Source organism: Mauremys mutica, chromosome 7, assembly GCF_020497125.1.
Source record: "Mauremys mutica isolate MM-2020 ecotype Southern chromosome 7, ASM2049712v1, whole genome shotgun sequence".
In the NCBI taxonomy this organism is placed as follows: Eukaryota; Metazoa; Chordata; order Testudines; family Geoemydidae; genus Mauremys; species Mauremys mutica.
In genome coordinates, this window is record NC_059078.1 from 27,246,275 (window position 1) to 27,265,699 (window position 19,425).

Sequence of the window (19,425 nt, forward strand, 5' to 3'; positions counted from 1 at the left end):
GTGGACCAGCCCTGCGGGGGAGACCTCACATGACATTCTTTGGTGAACTAGAATGTGTACACCAAACTCAGAAGTTTCCTGTAACCCCTCTGCACTCCCTTGCCAGAAGGCATTAAGAGGTTCTTGGGTCACAGTCATTTTCAGTGACCTTACTGTAAGCTCATCTGTGCTCCTGCATTCCCAAATAGCAACAGTATGATAAAAAAAGGGGAAGGGGGAATCTCTTATAAACAAATTTATAGTAGCTTCCTTTTGGCCAGCTAAGAGATTACATAATTTTCCTCTCAAATGTGGATCTTGCCATGATTGCCAATTCCTTTTGTCGAAGAAAAACTAAGTTCTCGTTGTCTAAGTTGTCGTTAGAAAAACTAACCTTATTGGGGCCTCTCCCCAATACCACTCTGCATTTGATCCTGCTGCACAGTCAATAAGTTCAGATGGCGTGAGCCCAGCAGAAACAGACGTCCCCCACAGACAGTCCTCCTCCGACACCCCAATAGAGATTTCAAAAGGTCTCTTACCTCTATTGTGGCGCCATGGGGTTCGAAGGGGAACGATCCGTAGCAGCCGTCTGTGTGTCCGTGGGCGTTGCCATCCCGGACGAGCCCCCAAATTGTCGAAGAAAAACTAAGTTCTCGCTTTTTGTTTGGGTGCAGCAAAATTAAATACTTTATTAATTTCTCTAGTGAACACAAGAGGGAGAGAGTGTCAGGAACTGGGTTGCCCCTTGTCCCGGACAGATCTCTCTCAATTAGTAAACAATCATAGCAATTATTTATACCTTTGTTACAGACAGTGGCTAGCAAACCTGGAGACAGTAAAAGTAAACAATTGCATTTGTTTATACATAAGCCTATTCGCTATCTTATTTGTCTTCAATACTAGAACAGAAAACAAAACTGCAGTTTACAAGGTCGTAATGACTCTTCACACAATTCTCTCTGTACCACATTAAGATCCCTTCAAACCTTCATTAATTAATTCTTGGCCTCCACACTTTGGTCACCTCAAGCCTAGACTTTCCACACTGTGCTCTCTCTGGGCCAGGCAGGAGCTCCACGTAGTACAGCATGCAGTTACCTGCCTCTTAGGCAGGACAGATTTAGGAGATCATACCACACCTGTGTTCTGTAGCGCCAGAGCCTGCACTGGCTGTCAATTTACTGAACTGGCTGCAAATCTGAGATGCTAGTTGCTACCAATACAGTCCTATGTCGTCTAGATGTAGGCCCTGCCTACCCTAAAAAGTATCTCTTTCCTCATGCAGTGTCATGACACTTGCACTCAGAAGCAATGCACTGAAGATGGGTCACTGAGATCTGGGGGCTGGCTGTTTGCAGAGGGGCTCTTGTCTGAGTCCATTCCTTCTGGAAATCAATTTGGGTGCCTGGTGCTCTTAGAACAAAGTAAGATGCATCTTTTTGCTCAGGCTTTCTACCAACTGCAGACTTGGCATTTAGACTGAAATTCACTGTACTTGGTATTTTCAGAGTAGGTGGCTAGGTGCCAAAGTGGGTCACAGAAAATAGCCACTATTTTGGAAAAATATTATATATAATCTAAACTACGTAAAGTGCTCACAGCTACTATGGTGATGGGACCTTGTAAGTGCATGTAGTAGCAATCATAACATTTTATGCAGGCCTTTTGGTGAATTTCTATAGCAACCTAGAGTACAGTTCTTCCTATCAGTACATAATGTCTGTGTTCTACAATATGTTAACCATTTATTATTTTAAAGTGTCATACCCTATAGAATAGTAATGACATTTGCAAGTGTAGAGTATTGATTAGCAATTGCTTAAAAGTGAATCACTATTACAATGCGGCATCTGTTCATGGCTCTACCTGTCGTCACTGTCAAAGTAATTTGCATGGAGACTGGCTCTTTTAACCTTGAAATGTTAGCATTTTCCAATACAGGATGTGAAAACAAACAACCATAAATGCATTAAGTGGGGAAATTAGCATTCATTTCCTTTCAAGAGCTAATGTTTTCCAGTTGGATTGTCCACTCAAAAATTTCCATATTAAAAGACACCATTCAAAGTACAAGGCATGTACTGTAAACTTAGTGAAACCATCTCATATTTCCACGGTATATCAACAGCAGAACACTTTCACCTTTAATAATAAAAGCAATGGGATCATTCTGTGCTTGCAAAACCTATACAAATGTAGACAGCACTGATGTGAATAAGCAGCGAATGCAGTATGGCTTGAAATGACATTTTCTTTTAGTTAAAAAAAAAGATGTTAAAAATCACTATTGAGACTCAGGCAAAAATAGACTATATGGTAGATCATTAAACTATGGCTCACATTCCAGTGCTGTCGGTTAGGGAGGCTAGACACTCAGGGTGTAATTGAGGCTCTGCTGAAGGTAATGATAGTTTTGCCATTTACTTCAATGGAACCAAGTTTTCACCCCCAAAAGGGAAGAGAGAATCCTCTGAGGAGAAAACATTGAGCTATGGAAAGTGAGAGAGTGTATCCATATATTACAACTAGATCCATAACTGATATTAAATAAGGACCTTTTCCGAAAATTTTTACGGTGTGCTACAGCTTCTTCAGTGCAGTAGACTGCGAATTGGTACCACATAAGCATCTCTGTGTTTTGTTTTTTTCTTGAGGAAAAAGAAACAAAAAGCATCCTTCCAAGGGAATTCACTTTTATGTCTCTATGTAATATCCAAGCTCATTAAATGCTTGGTAATCAGTTTGGTGTGGAGAGTAGCTTTCTGGGGTATGTGGCTCAAATAAATGCACAGATTAAAAGGAGATGGAATATCAAGTGATGCATACCAAAAAAAAAAAAAAGCAATTTCTTAAAGTGACTCAAGCAAAAATCTAGGATTAAATTGTTTTTATATCCTTGCATGTATCTATCATTTTGTAATGACAATTTTTATTTAGTTATATGAGACACCCAGAAGTTGTGCTGAGCACAAACTTGAAGCTATATAATTATAATTTACTTAATGTGATGTTGGTACTATATGATTAATAACATTTACCTTTTTTAAATATCACAAGCATATTTACTCCTAACATTTTTTATATTATTCAGTTCTTACTAAGAGGACTCAATATTGCTTCTTTGCAAGATCAAAATAAATAATCAAAACTGGCATAACATTTAAAGCTAATCTCCAACAAGACAATCATTTATGCCTTTGCTTTAATTTGCACTATCAACAATATTACTGACCCTTACCCCAATATAGACAATAGTATTCATATTACCTTGAATTAAAAATAATAATAAAATCAAGGTTTTAAAAAGGTGGGCCGCATGACGAGGGTAAGAAATGCAATAAATGTCAAGATAATTGGACTAAATTTCTCTGAATCAATATAAAGTGAACTTTGTCACCATTATGTGTTTTAAAACTAAAGATAGATGTACTGCATGAGTCAGATGCACCAGCTGAATACTAATTGATCTAAATCACCCTGTTATAATAAGGTTGTACTGATATTTCCACAGTTGTAAGAAGTTAAGACGATACAGCACCAAATCTATTCAGGAAAATAAAATGCAATTTTAAAACTTTAAAAATGGGAATGTTACGTTGACTGGAAAAATGCTTTGAGAAAATGCAATGATTTCGGAGGCTCCGTTATACAGAAGTACTTGAAGTAAGCGGTTGACATAGTCATACAATACACGCTGTTAGAATTTAAGATAATAGGCAGTTAAGTAACAGTGAAGGTTCAATTTAACACCTTCCCTAAGAAAAAGAAAGCTTTGGATAAACTCGTATTTAGCAAGAAACCTAAACAGCATGTGCTGATAAATAAATGGCTGTTTTTATATTGCCCTTATATCAACTGATTAAATGGAATATTGCCAATTCTGGCCTCAAGAAAGGAATGTCAGTGCGCTGTGTATGAAAAAAATGACTCCCCAATAGAAACCTGAGAAAGCGTAAACCAGGCTAAAGAACCAGCGGCTCTACAGGAGCTTGAAGAGCTTTACTGCATAAACCCCAATTATTTTTAACATTAAAGGAAGGTGCATCACCTGTGTTTCATTACCACCATTCTGCTGCAACAGTATTAAATTGGAAACCTTTATTACTATGAACTTTAGAATGTGAACAGCAGAGTTTCCAAACAAAGCTCTTCCAGAATTCTTATTACAGCAGGTTAAATAAGCACCTCCACTGCATTTAAATCCTGCACGTAAAAATTCTGGCTATTCCAGCAGACTATGCTAGCATATCTGTTGCAGTTCTAATTAGCCATAATCACAATATTATAGAGATATGGCTTTTAAAATCATGTCAAGATGAAAAGTGAAGCTAAGGCTTTCTGAAAGTATAAGGGAAACAATAGCACATATCACACAGGACAGTTAATTAATCTGAACCGAATCCTAGGACCCAGCAGTATCTGCTAACTAGTTGAAGAGTATGTGTGTCTCTACAGCAGCATGCAGACACTTTATTTTATTATACCAAATCTAAATGATAAAATGTAAAACCTCCCTAAGTTAGAACAATATTGTTGATTAGATGTTTTTGTTTTCTCTGTTGTATGTTCTGAGTACCCAATACGTTCATTTCCTTTAAAGATCAATAATGCTGTATAAAAATCAATTATATTCATAAAAAGGTTAATTGGCTTAAAAAGCAGCTAGTCTTGAATTCTGCAAGTTAAACATATATGAACAGTCTGAATTTCATCTAGAGAAGAATCTGGAGGAAATCATCACCATCATCATATGCCCCATATTTTTATAAGGGCATAATAATATAGCCAGACTACAGAAGTAGTAATATAACAGAATGCTGAAATGCCCTGTCTACAGATATTTCAACTTAGTTATATAGCTGTAAGCACAAATGTATATTTACATAGAGATTGCTTCAGAATGATGAATAACGCAAGTTGCTACCAAATATTCAAAACAGTAATGCTTAAAGTAACAATACTTTAGAATAATTACTAACTATTAATTGTAATATCTTTGTGAAGTTTGGCCTTAGAGATTAACCTATTTAACTTTCATATTAAAATTTAATTTAGCAAGTTGTCATATGATCCTCAATATATAAAATAGTCAAGAAGCACTATGTCTAAATATATAGTCTCAATTTCAAATGTATTCCTGTGAAATAACTTTGCTTATTCCACATTAAGACAAAATGAACTGAATAACCATTCGTATTAAATTTTCATTTAGAAAGACTTCAGAATACTTTGCAACTTAGAAATTTATACCAATCAGGTATAGTGCCTTTATTAATGCTTTATAACTCCATCTGCTAATATTTTATATTCCTAATCGGAACACATTGTTTCATTCACAGATAATATGATAAACAATTAAAGTAAACTCACAACATTATTTTAAAATGTACTAACTCGAGAAACCCAATTCTGTCAGAATAAATTCTAAATGGATCCTTAAATTGTTGGACACTGGAAAAAATGTTCATGTTTGGGATACTGATGTACTATCACTTTGTCAAATGTTGTGATTTATTCCACCACTGACTTACGTGCACTGAAAATTATTTGCATTTATACTTTTAAATCTTCAAGCTTGATGTGTGTTCATTTGCACAAATAAACTGAAGAAAGCTGAAGTATAAAACTTTACAGAAGAATATTTGTAAAAGCATTCAAACATCCAGGCTCATCCACTACCATCAATGTAGAGAAATGCAAAGTTTTAGAGAACAGGTCCCAATTGGAATTTAAAATAAAATTCAAAACGCAATTATGGCCATCAAAATGCTGGTGGGAAATAAAATCCTACTGTCTGCAATTCAGCCCTAAATACCTATCATATTATGAAATATCAGAATAAAGGCAAAAAGGCAAGAAATTAAAAACAAATATCAAGGAATAAACCCATAATGGTCAAGCTGTAAAAACAACAGAAACAGATTTGCTGGTGAATTAGAAAGGATGCTGATGCAAAGGTAAAATGAGCATTGAGGTAGCTTCCAGTCACCTACAGCATAACAACCAACAGAAAGAAATCTTACTACTTTAGGGGGGGGGAAACAAAGGAAAATACATTATTACAGACGTGGTCATATCAGTATCTAAGTGAAGAAGAGAAGAATGATTAAGGATATATACTGACTCTATGGTCTTAACAGCTTTGAGAATCAAAACTGTTCTGAATTTTGCAATCAAACATTGGACAGTTTACCTTCAGTAGATAAACTTTTAAAATCATGTTGTGTGTGCGCGCAAAGGTTTACACTAGTGGACAAAGTTAAATAAGACCATATTGACTAAAATGACACATCTGGCAATGCTCAATTAAAAATTAACATATTTGAACAATATTAGATAATTTCCAAAGCATAAAATATGTTTTGATTAGATACTGGTCAGCAGTTCAAAAAGGTAACATTGTGTTTTCTGATTACAAAACTGTTTATGCAGGAAGCATGATGGCACAAACTATACAAAGAAGTGTTTAAAGTAAGTATAAAATATGAAGTAGGACTACAATGAATGCAGTGTCTCTCAAAGGTTAGATTAAAATAACTGTATACCCAAAATGCTACATTCAGACAATGTAATGGCCTTGACAAGCACTAAGACGCCAAATACTTTTGTTCTTAACAGCTATATATTTTTAACTTCATGAAGCTCAATTTTTGCAATACTGGGAACCACAATATTGAAAGCATCAATTCCTTATATAGTAAGTACTCTTGTATATCCTCAATAATCAATAAGATATTGCTGCAATTTTAATTTTTAGCATAAACTTTTTGAATTGCCAATGTAAGACATACTGTCTGTTGCATAACTTCCAAAGGATATAAATACTTTCAAAATATGTGCCATGTGTCTCCAAAACTTGTTACTTTGGACTAAAGTCCTGTTTGAAAAAAAAGTTTCCTGATAAATTGAATCATTGGCATTCATATACTGGAAATTATTGGATTTCAATATCATACTTTGAGGATCATATATTAAATGCTGCACAACGGCAATACTGGAGTCTTTTAACCTCTCTCTCTCTCAATTTTTAATTAATCAACCACTATAAAAACAAGTTATCTCAATATGGAACTTTTATCAGAAGATGCATCTATTCTAATTTAACTGTGCAACTTTATATTAAAAGTCTTATAATCAATTCTGTGTTCTCATTACTCTTCAGAATTATGTAGACATAAACCAATGTCTCAAGTTTTTGCATTACTTCACTAGGTTATTACCCAGCTGTGCAGCTGAGCAAGAAGATAACCACATTCATTCCTCTTATCTGTAATGATGTAATACATCCCAGCACTGGGTAGAGATGATTGGGAAATAATGGGATTGCAAAAACAGCAGAGATGATAAACAATGGTAGTCTTCTTTCCCTAATACAGTGGACTGCATGCTTACAACACAGGATGCAAAGAATGATAAAATATGCACTAATTCTGCTCCTTGAATGAAGTTAACATTTTTCACAGAGAAGCAGCTGTTTCCATGCTGAAACAACATCATCACACAGTAATAAGGCGACAAAATAGCTACGTTCTAGGCTTCACTGTGCACTTCACAAGTAAGTAATTTTGTCTGGAACTGAAATCCACTAAAAATCACCAGATAATCAGGAAGACTCCAGCCGGTGCAGTGCAAGGAGACAGCAGGGCCTAGGAACTGTATGCAGAACAAAAAAAGCCCTCTGACCAAAGGATGTGCTGCTCTCCCGTTTGTTTAGAAAACTAAATCTGCCTCCATTTTCTGTGCTGAAAACCATTGCTTACTACAACTGGAGAGATTCTTACCTTCTGCAGAAGCTGGGAACCTGAGTATTTAGCTGCGATGGATTTGATCTCCCCACCAAAGGCAGAGGCCCAGAGCTTTACACTGTGGGAAGCAGGGGGGAAAAAGAGAGGAAGAAATGTAATACACATGTTACAGTAGGCAACACACACACACACACACACACACACAGCTACAGCCTCAACTGCACTCTGAAGAATCTAAGCAATGTAGCCTTAAAAAGCACTCTGTTAGGAAATAACATCAGATGAAAAGAACAGAGGAGCTATTCACAAGTGCAAGCCCCAAGATACATGTAGTTCACATCATACACCAAGGTAAGGCTTTGGATTTCAAGCGGCTTACACTGCACTTAAAAATAAATAAACTAATTTGTAAAGAGACAGGTTTTTTTGGCATAATCTCTAACATGCTAACTGGCTGCAAGAAGGAAGATGAAATAGCGGGATAGCATTGGTAGCTGAGAAATCAGCATGTTAGAGTGGGTAAATGCATCACCTCCAACACAGAAAGGCTTTTAACTTTAGTTTCTATACCAGTTTACCACCCACCCCTAAAATAAAATCCAAGCATCATTGGCACTGGACTGCAAACAGAACCAGCAAGGGAATAAAATGCTCTGAACAGTCAAACATCTGCAACGAACAACAACAACAACAACAAAACTTGGGCACCGGGGTTCCAAGTTTTCACCCTGGAGCGTGAGAGCGAAAACATGAAAACACTTACACCGACAAGGGGATCTGCTGCTCCGATCCGACCACATCCACTAGGGCTGTGTTAAAAGCTGTCCAGAAAATAAAGAAGACCCCCCAAAAAGCCCGGAGTAGGTTCAAAATCATGGTTTCTCTCAGAGGCTGAGACGACTTGGGGAAATTCGAGCAGAGCTGATCTCAGCAGCAGAGCTGCTTGCTAAAGCCTCTCTCCCCCACCCCCCACCAAAGCAGCGCTGGGGAGGAAAAAAAAAATCACAGCTCCATCCTCATCCCTCGCAGGAATGGCCCTCTCTGGATAATGGAAGGAGAGGACCAGAGAAAAAAAGCTCTAATGACTTGAAAAAAACTACTGTGTCCTTGGTAAGAGCGAAGCGTTTTCCAGCACTGCTGCAGCCACTTTGCATGTAGTTCTTTACAACTCCGCAGTTAGCAGTGTGCTGGAGTTACTTCAGTGCCCTGCTGCTGCTCCGAAGTGCCCTTAGCAGCGAGCAAGCAGCCGCTATTGATTCCAAGCGGGGAGGCTGCCTCCTTGCAGTTACTGCTCACTTTACAGAGGGAAAGCTGCCTACAGGTCTCCTGTCCCTCGCCGGTGAGCTCCAGCCTTCACCCCAGAGCCAGTCAGCCAGTGCCCTGGTTCAGTGGAGCAGCCTTTCAGTGGGATAGCGCGGAGCGCGCAAAGCAGGCGCAGGAGGAGCTCAGAGTGCGACTCAGCCCTTCCCGGGGGGAAGCTGAAGGGAGCAGCGCACATTGCCCTAGGGGCTCAGCGGGGCTGGCAGCAGCGGGAGGGGGGCTGCGTGCACACACACACACACCCCCGGAGCCCTGGCCAATTCAGACCGTGCACTGCTGCAGGACAAGCATCTGTCACCCAGCCCTACAGAGGAGACGGGTGGCTGGAGCTCAGCCCCTCGCGCCGCAACCAGCGGAGCATCCCGGCCGCAGAGTCGCCGCGAGGGGGGAGAGGACGGGATGAAAAGACGACAGCGCGGATCCGTGGCGAAGGGACATGCTGAGACGCAGGAGCGGCGGATTCCCAGGCCCCGGGCTTGGGTCAGGTTCGCACACTGAACTGAGCCCTATGTTGCATGTCCTTGGGCACGAAGGCACGTTTGCAGCGTCCTCCCTGGCTGAGCGCTGCAGCGAGTCGCTCTCCGAGAGATCAGGACGGGGAAAGGCTTATGAATGAAAGGAAATGCAGCATAAGTAAATCAATGCAGGCTAAGGGACTGGAGCCTATGAATGAATTATTAATTTGTGCTTGTGGAGGAATCCCCTTAGTGAAGTGGGCATAGGAGCACAAGCTATTCCAGACAGAGCAGCTGGGGAGCAGGAAGGATTGATCCAGGTATTTTGGTGTGTTTTAACCTCCCCTCCCCTGGTTTCTCTTCTATCCCCGCCCCCCTCCCCCCCCCCCCCCCCGCCCGCTTTGCTTGTAACCCTCTACCTCCAAACACTGAAGACTTAAAATAGCATGTGAACTTTAACGTAAATAAGCATATCAGGCATTAAAGATGATCTGAGCATGGGCTGAGTCATCCTCACACTGTGCTCGAGAGCTCAGCTGCTGAGACACTAATGCACAGTATCTAGAATTCTAGTTCTAATTAGACCATATTCCTTTGTACACAGTGTACTTCCCTTGGTTAGCCTTTCCTCCCTTGAAGTTTGGTACACAGTACCGGTACTTTGCTTTCACATTAACTTTTACAAGTGTGCTGAACAGCTTGCTGTAAATATTACCATCCCCTTCCACTACCTGGTTGCCATAGAACCTGTGTCCTGGCCGAAATGTAACTGCTGTTTAACAAGATGACCAAATCTCAGGAAAAACTGAAGATTTAAGGAAAAAAAGATAAAAGGTTCTAAGGCAAATTTGTACAGTTATTGGAAGAGCTTGGCGTTTAGCATTTGTTACCCACTGTTCATTCCCCCATGTGAAGCAGATTACCCACATCTTCATCTTTAGTCTTACCTTGGTTGGGGGGGAAATGCAAGTTTTTATTTTATGGGTTTGGGCTACCCATATGATTGTGCATTAACAATCCCCATGGTCTGCAAATATTAAAATCTCTGTGAGCCAATGAACATTTGGTAAGAAATGGTTTAAATATACTGCCATATCACCAGGTGCTCAGCCTACCTACAGGCAAAATGTAAAAACCATATATGGATGACTAACCATGTATAATAAATTATACACCCTTTTTAACGTGTCCTATAAACAATAAGAACTTTTTAGTACAATATCAGACTGTAGACCTGCACAGATGCTTCTCCTATACATGTTTGTTATGCAATTTTTAAATTTTATGTCAGGAAAGTAGTTTGTAAGGCTTTAACTCCTAGAATACAAGCATATTTTTATGTGAAACTTTTTTTTGTTTTTGTAGCTCAGTCCAACATAAAGTACACTGTTTACAAATGTGGTTTAAATATGAACTGGCTTGATTCTTCAAAACAGTTAGCTGAAGCCTTCAAAACATTTTTAAAGTATATAATGTATTTGCAGATGTTAGACGGATATTTCTAAAATTGCAACATAAAATATACATGAAAAATCACCACCAGCTAGTATGATAGAGGCTTACAATATCACTGAATTACTTAAGTCTTAACTCAATGGATTTGTTATTTAACATTTCTTATATATTTTATACAAGGTCTTATTCACAATTAATAGTGTTTGTGGGGTGCATAATTGAATATTTGTACTGTCATAATACAGGAAAAACTTACTTTGCCCCCTCCCCACACACAATAAAGACTTATTAAACAATATAGCACTGGCCAGTTTGTTTTTGTCACCAGATGTCCATGTTCCATTACTACACTGTAAAATATTTTCAATATCTTATTCACTTATGTACTCTAGAATGTTCATGAAGCTTTTTGGAACTTTTTTGCCATGCACTAAATCGACTGTAAACCCGTATTATTCTGTGTTGTAATCATGGTGTAACACATGCATCGTCATCATAAGCCACTGTAAATACATATTACACAAACGGGCATGCGGATGTAGTATCCTAGCCTGATTACTCCTCCTATTCAAGGCATGGAGATCGCTGCATTCAACACATCCAGCTTCAACATTATAATACCATGATGTGGAAGTTATAATGGCAATGGAAGTGTCACAAAGCAGAAATACTTTTTTCTAAATTGAGGGCTCATAATGATCATGGGAGGGAGAGAAGAGGGAAGATAAGTTGTCTACTGAAAGGTATTGTGGGGTGTTGATTTGTTTTTAAATTATTTACATTGATTGTTGTAGGTAAAATGAAAGCTGTAGGTGGTAAATGGAAAGGAAGAATCTTATTCCAGTTTTATGTTAACCAAGTCATTTAAAAAAATCCTGAGGTGGAAATATCCATAAATGAATGACATTACGTTGTGGTTCACAATTTAGCATAACCTAGTGATAGTCTGGAGTGAGACAGGAGATGATGTCACCTGAAATTTAAAAAGATGCATAGCTATCAACTTTTAACTTCTGAAATCATTCTGTAGTTATACTGGTTTACTCACAGTGACCCTAGGCACCCCTGTATTCACACACTACACATACTACTGCAATAGTATTTGTACAAAATATGCCTTGTGAGGTACCATATGAAAGCTAATAACATGCTCATTAATATTATTGTAAAATGCATGTGTTAACATATGTGAAGTTATGAATTCCCTCTGTATGATGTTACTAGGACATGTTTAAGACTAGACAGCCTAGTCTAGGTAAAGGTGGTAAAGAGATCCACTCTAGACAAAGGAATGTGGGTTTACCTCACTTTACATATTAGTGGTCAACAAAGCCATGGAGCTAAATCAGCAGGGGTTATCCTGAATATATGTGAGAGAGAGAGAATGATTTAACAGGACCCCTGCTCCCCATGACACACAGGAGATTGAATCCCCAGGAGGCCTTCTTGACTTGTAAAACAGACATCCCTTGGGGGATAATAAGGAACAGAAAGAGACTCCATCTTTATCCTTCACCTTAGGAGACAAAGGAACCAAGTGAGTTGATCTCTGTGATGGGTCCTGGCCAGGCTACTCAGTGAAAGCTGAAAAGGAGACCGTAGGTGAGAGAAACCATCTTGAACAAAAGACAGTATGTTGCAGATTAAGTTTTAGTCTTTGAGATATGTTTTCACTTTTACTTGCTTTAGCCATTTCTACCTTTATCCCTTCTACTCGGTATCACTTAATCCATATTCTTTTGTTAATAAACTTGTTTTACTTTCATTATAAATCTTCACTGCTGTGTAAGTTCAGTAAAGTGTGTGCTTCTAAAAAGCAAACAGGTTACAGTGTTTTACTGTCTCTGCAAAAAGAACAGGAGTACTTGTCTAAGGTGGTCTCTAAGGTGCCACAAGTACCCCTGTTCTTTTTGCGGATACAGAGTAACAAGGCTGCTACTCTGAAACCTGTCTCTGCAAAGGCAGTGAACCTAACACTTCCTCTGTGAGAATCTCGTGAAAGGGACTGATCCCTGCAAGTAGCATGATTTTGAGGTGAATTCGGGGCAAGAAGTGTTTTAAGGTCATCCTGCAAGGAGTAACCAGGTTGGGCAAACCCAGGGTGACGCTTGTGACATGCTGGCAGGCTGTTGGGGTCAGAGCTGTACAGTCACAAGACACCCTGGTAGATGGTGACCGAACCTCTTACTGGCCTGGGTCAACCCCAAAATGTCTCACTTGCGCCTTTATCACTGCTGAATCTGAGAGAAGCCTTCAGAAGTGCTATGTGCCTCTAGAAAATATGCATACAGACAAAAATGTTAAGTAGTGATGCAAGGTGACAAAACTTGTATCATATTTGTATTCTGTAACCAACTTGGAGCCTCAGAAGCAAATACTAGTACATTATTGCCTATAAGAATGAAGACCCTGTCTCAATGGAACCTTGAAGCCACTCTGCTCTCACTAAATGGTAATCTCAGGGAGTATGATTCCCCACGCTGAGCTAAAGTTGTCTACCCATTTCGCCGCCGGTCCCGCGGCTCCGGTGGACCTGCCGCAGTCGTTCCTGCGGAGGTCCCGCTGGTCCCGCGGCTCCGACGTGCCTGCGGATGCTCCACTGGAGCCGCGGGACCAGCGGACCCTTCGCAGGAACGCCTGCGGCAGGTCCACCGGAGCCGCTTGCCGCCCTCCCGGCAAAATGCCGCCCCCCCCCCAAATCCTGGCACCCTAGGCGACTGCCTAGGTCGCCTAAATGGAAGCGCCAGCCCTGATGGTGCACTGTATTGAAAGATCTTTCTTGCCTTTAACTTGCATGTGACTTTCATTTCTCCATTCTTTCTTCTTTCACATGTTTACACGTGTAAAACGGAAAGAAGTGAATGAGAGGGATACGATAATGATCATATCTAAGCCTTGCAAAGCACTTTAAGACCCTTACATGAAAGGCACAATATAAATGCTTAGTAGTATTATTTGGAAACACACCAATGGTAAAAGGATTGATAAAATAATGCTTTAAAAATCTTTGGCTTGGTTTTATCTGGCATAAGAACACAGCTTTTATTTGTTTCAAGTGAACTGGATGTCTGAGTGCATGTGTGTATATGTCCACATATTAGACTATTATGTGGCAAACCTAACATATGCACATGTATTGTTGGAATTTTATGAAGGTCCCTAGTGCATGAGACTAAGTGTTTTATTGGTACGGGAATGCTAATTATTGACTGATCCCAACCCACTTAGGACAAAGACTGAGGTCAAGTAACACTACTCATAGGATTTAGTGAATACAATACCACATAATGTGCGTGAGTTAGTGCCTTTCAGACTTTAAAAAAATAGGATTTATAGCATATTATAGAGAATTCAATTATAAAAATGCACCATGTTATGTCTAAAGCTATGTAATGTTTCTTTTCCATATATAATTTATTGTTTGTGATTCACTATAGATAAGATATTAAAATTTTAATTCACAAGAGTATTCATATGATAGAATGCAAGCTACGTTTATAACTATTGCTGGAGAACAATGGCATTAAAATAAACAGCTGTAAAGAAAAGCACAAACCCCTCAAAATATACTGTCAGATCAATATTTTGACTACACATTATCTTCGGCATATTTCAACCCAAAATAAACCTCACAGTGTGCCCTAAAACCACAAGGAATGCATAGTTAATTTAGCTTGCACAAAGACTGTGTTCAGCTGGCTTTAGCATCGCTGCATGGAGTTAAAATGTAAAAGAGCAGAGCATTATCACATCCCAGCCTATGAGAGCTCATGCTGCATGGGCAAGCTAGAATGCTTTAAGATAATGATGTTTATAGCTAACCAAATCCAATTTAAGCAGTCCACTCTAGTCTGTTAGTTCCATTTCACATAGGCTTAATTTATTTTAAATTTTCAACTATTGAAAAGACTGCTTTTTGTTTCTTTTGAGTGTCAGGCTGGAAAATGAACTCTTCCAGCAGCAAATGAATTATCTTTTACACCTAAGGCTAGTGTTACGTCATACACGTTAATGTTTGCATTGCGTTCAAAATATTTGAACACAGAAGCTAGTGACTAAAATGAGAAATCATAACTGAGAAATATAACACAATGGACAGAATATTGTGACAACAAATAAAAAAGCTACAATGGGATACCGATGATAAAAAATAAAGAGCAAAAGTGATAAAGTGTTTAAGTGATTAAGATTTATCTGTAGATTACAAAAACTAAATCACTAACCTTGCATAATTTGTTTCAGATGATGAATCTGAACTAGGGTGACCAGATGTCCTGATTTTATAGGGACAGTACCGATTTTTGGGTCTTTTTCTTATATAGGCTCCTATTACCCCACATCCCCTGTCCTGATTTTTCACATTTGCTGTCTGGTCACCCTAATCTGAACCATGCAAATTCCTCTAATTTAGCTCCCTTTGAATGACTGTCCTCCAAGATACGAACTTAAAAGATTATTTGAATCATTTCAGATTTGGGGATGCATTACAACAAAATATTTGTGATACCAAGCACATGGTAATTCAGCGATGGGGGTTGTGGTCAACTACAAATCTGAACTGAGTCACAGGCAAAAAATGGTACTAAGCAACCTCAGTGCGGGGGAAGCCTCATTGACAACAATCAAAAAAGCTCATTGACTGCAAGTGAGGGCACCAACCATAGCACCACAACCCTAATCCTGGCCCAGCATGGAAGGCTGGGGGAAGGGAGGGGCAGACAGCAAGCCTGGCCCCACACTCTGCCTGGGCATGGGCAGCGGTAGCTCCTGTGTCCTGCAGAGCTAAGCCTGGGTTGCCTCTCCAGACATTGTGAACTAGAGCATGGGGTCACAGCAGCACTGAGGTTTGGAACCGACAATGCTCTCTTGACGGGAGGACCACCAGGCCAGATTTGAGTGAGTGGCACTGCAGCCCTGTGCACCAGGTCACAATGCCCAGAGCAAGGAGCCAGGCCCAACTCGCAGGACACAGAAGCCAAGCTGCAGCGTGTGGGGCAGGCTTGCTCTCCAACCCCCACTCTAGGCCTTCCCTCTGCACTAGTCTGGCGGGGCATCCTACCTAGAGCCTTCCTGGGGGATGTCACAGCAAACAGAAGTTGTGGATAAAACCAAGAAATCACAATTCTGGAACTTTTTCTACACTGTGACAAACCAGCAGCCCTAATCATGAACACTGACTGATCCTAAAAGCCACAGAGAAATTGTCTCAAAATTACATAGGGAAAAGATGGATATAAAGAAACAAGCAAAGAGTAATGTTTTCTACTAAATTATTATAGACTAGTGTCAGCTTGAGGAAAAAAAACCCAAAGCCAGTGTTTTAAATTCAGGATATTAGATTCTCTCAAGTATTTGGTCATAGTGGTGTCCAATGTCAACCTAATGAAAAACTACAGTATCACATAGTAATACCCAAAACCATTACAGTATCACTACTGGAAGCAATTGTGTGATGTTCAGTCATAAGCCATCATTTGCCTGTGAAACTAATCAGTCAAAGGGTGGCAAACAGGTCCATACACGACTTCTAATAATGTTAGGAAATACTAGATACATTATAGAATCTTTCAAATCCAGCCTATAGGATTTACTTGGCTTCTGTCTTGAATATAGGTGGGTTGACAAATCGATTGCATGTCTTGAAAGGCTATTATAAATAAAATAACTTTATTTAAAAATCTTTGTCAAGCAAGAATATTATTTTGCCTCATGCAAACCAGCAAATTTCCTTTCCTACCAGCCCATCATCAGGGATTGTTTGTGCAAATATTTTGCAGTCTTAGATCACCACTTGTTCTGGTTCAGTAAAGAAACCTATTGCCGGAAAGGCAGGAACTGATCTTTTACCCAGGACCCCCTCAGACAGAACATTCTTTGGGTCAGAGGTAGTGATGGATTCAGCATCTCACATGGCGAGGCCCTAGAGTAGTAATCTTGGCTGAAGATTTATTTGCTCAAAATTATTGGGCAACTTGACAATGGAACTACTAGAAAACAGTCACAACCTGGAGTTTAGTATTCTGATTGTTGCATACAATACCATGATTCCATACATCCAGTTCCCTACAACCTGCACAATAAATGGCAGCTTGCATGACATGGAATTGTAAAACACTCATGGTTTGCTTATTGGGGATTGGCATACAAGATTTTGAGTGTGAAAATAAAGCTTGCTTAAAGAAACATTTCAAATAAAAAGAAAATACCATTTGAGGATATTTATGCTTATGTAAAATATTTGTCAAAGCATTCACTTCTAGGTTATACACTATTAACCACCCCAGTGACACTAAAGTTGCAGGAAACATCTGTCAGACCACTATGCCCATTACTTTTTAACGGATCTCTCCATTTTAAGTAAGCAGGCTAACAAATTCAGGCCCTAATAGTCATCTTACATGGGCTCTGAAACCACCAGGGTATTATGAATGTCATCTATGTTAAGTCTAGTTACAGGCAACCTACAGTGGTGATCGATGGTAAATATAAAAAAGAACCAGGGATGAAGCATTTTCAGGTTTACCACCCCCTGCCACCATCTGAATCATAAAGGAAACACCCATCATAATGCCTGTTTCATCAAGAATCCCAGGAAATACTTTCATTCCATCTCCAATCAGTCAGGGTGCTAATACTTTACGTTTGGAAGGTGGGCACAATATGGTATGTGAGCCAAATGGTTGTATTTTAGAATAAGACATGAAAGGCTGGTGTTATGACTCATGTAAGGTGGTCTGACTTCATAAGTCAATATGAAGCTCTGTTAAAAAAATACCACATGCATTACAAGTCAAGTCAAGTCTTACATTCACATTAGAAACTAAAATTCTCAGGCCTCAGACCAGTAGTATACACTGAGATCACCCTCCATAAAAATGGAGAAAATTAAGTTCTAAAGGTACTCCCAATTAGCATTTTGTTCATATGACAGTACAAAGAGCTCAAAAGGGCATCCTGTCAATGTTGCCCAATAAAGTTTAAAAGAAAATGCATCAAAGACAGAAGTGGGTCTTCTTGGGCAAGAATGTTCTTGCTGAAACAACTCAAACCTGCTTGAATCAGATTTCCCACTTTCCCTGTTGTCCATAATCATAACCCTGACTTTTATTCTTCCACCGGCTTCTTCCATGTCTACAAATCTGTCACCATTGGTCCCTAAACATTTTGTTTAATTTGTCACTAACTCAACTTTTTACTACAAGGCATTAAACGTTAATATTTGCTAACAGTTAAAACAGATACCACACATCTCCAAATTCTAAGCATAAAGAAACAATCTGATAATCTCCAAAATTAGGTTTTAAGTACACCTCTACGCAGATATAACACGAATTCAGATATAACGTGGTAAAGCAGCGCTCCGGGGCGGTGGGGCTGCACACTCCGGCAGATGAAAGCAAGTTCAATATAATGCGGTTTCACCTATAACGCGGTAAGATTTTTTGGCTCCCGAGGACAGTGTTATATCGGGGTAGAGGTGTATTGGAAAATCCATCTTTTTAATTAATCCTTCATCTGTGCCTCTAACTCCCTCCCTCTCTGAGCCGCAGGTCATCAGAGTCCAGTATGGGTAGAATGCTGCTCCCCACCTTCTCACGCAAAGCACAGTTGCATCAAGACTCCACAAACAATCCTATTGCCTTCCTTTCATTTCAGGATCCAGTTCCAAATTGCCCTCCTTGTTTATAGAGACATTCCAGCCTATTTCAGACCTAGAGACTCCAACTATCCTCACACCTCTCTTCTCCTCATCTAGCACTGGCCTAATTCTTTATCACTGCCCACAATCTCACCTCCGTTGACCTGAAAGCCTTCTGTTTTACAGTCCATCACAGGGAACACCTGTCCTCTGCTTCACCAGCACTCCATGTACAGTACTTTCAGATCTCAGCAAAAAACATCTCTTCTCCCTTTGCAGTAACTCAGTTTTTGCTCTACTCTAATAGCTGTTCTTCTCTGGGAAAAGGCTTTGTAAGAACGGTATTTCAGGGTTCCATATATACTGTGTCTCTATTCTCAGTGTTGCCCACTCTTGTAATTTTATAATGAGTTTCACAATATTTAATATGTTTCTTGAAGCCCCAGCTACTGGAATCAAGAGATTGCATGAGGATCTCAGCTTTCATTTTTAAGTGAAAGTTTCTAGCCCTCATGACTGTGGAGAAGGGCTCAAAAATGTGAAGTGAGTATGCCTCAGGCTCAAAAACCAGATGTCAAATAAAAACACCACCACCCCCCCCAACCCAAAGTATACTTTTAGGCTTATGATTAGAGCCCTGCGCCAATATAAAATTTATATCTGCATCCAATCTGCAAAAATGATACACAGATATAAATCAGATATCTGCAGATTTGCAGGGCTTTACATATAAAATTTGGATCCGCATCCATCTGTAAGCCGCAAAAATGGTCCACGGATATCCACATATGTGGATGTCTGAGGATATAAAGTGGATATCTGCGGATTT

General features: G+C 39.5%; 1 protein-coding gene across 9 annotated transcripts in view; it reads right to left on the reverse strand.

Moving 5' to 3' along the window:
- Nucleotides 1-19,425, reverse strand: part of CACNA2D3 (calcium voltage-gated channel auxiliary subunit alpha2delta 3) — a 752,236-nt gene that overhangs the window by 711,423 nt on the left and 21,388 nt on the right. For 8 of the 9 annotated variants that reach the window (XM_045024490.1, XM_045024489.1, XM_045024492.1 and 5 more), the window contains exon 2: nucleotides 7,764-7,845. In XM_045024490.1, coding sequence (XP_044880425.1) covers nucleotides 7,764-7,845 — 82 coding nt within the window. Of the gene's footprint in view, nucleotides 1-7,763; nucleotides 7,846-8,490; nucleotides 8,655-19,425 lie in introns of those variants that run through there. The other variant, XM_045024494.1, reaches the window with a different exon arrangement.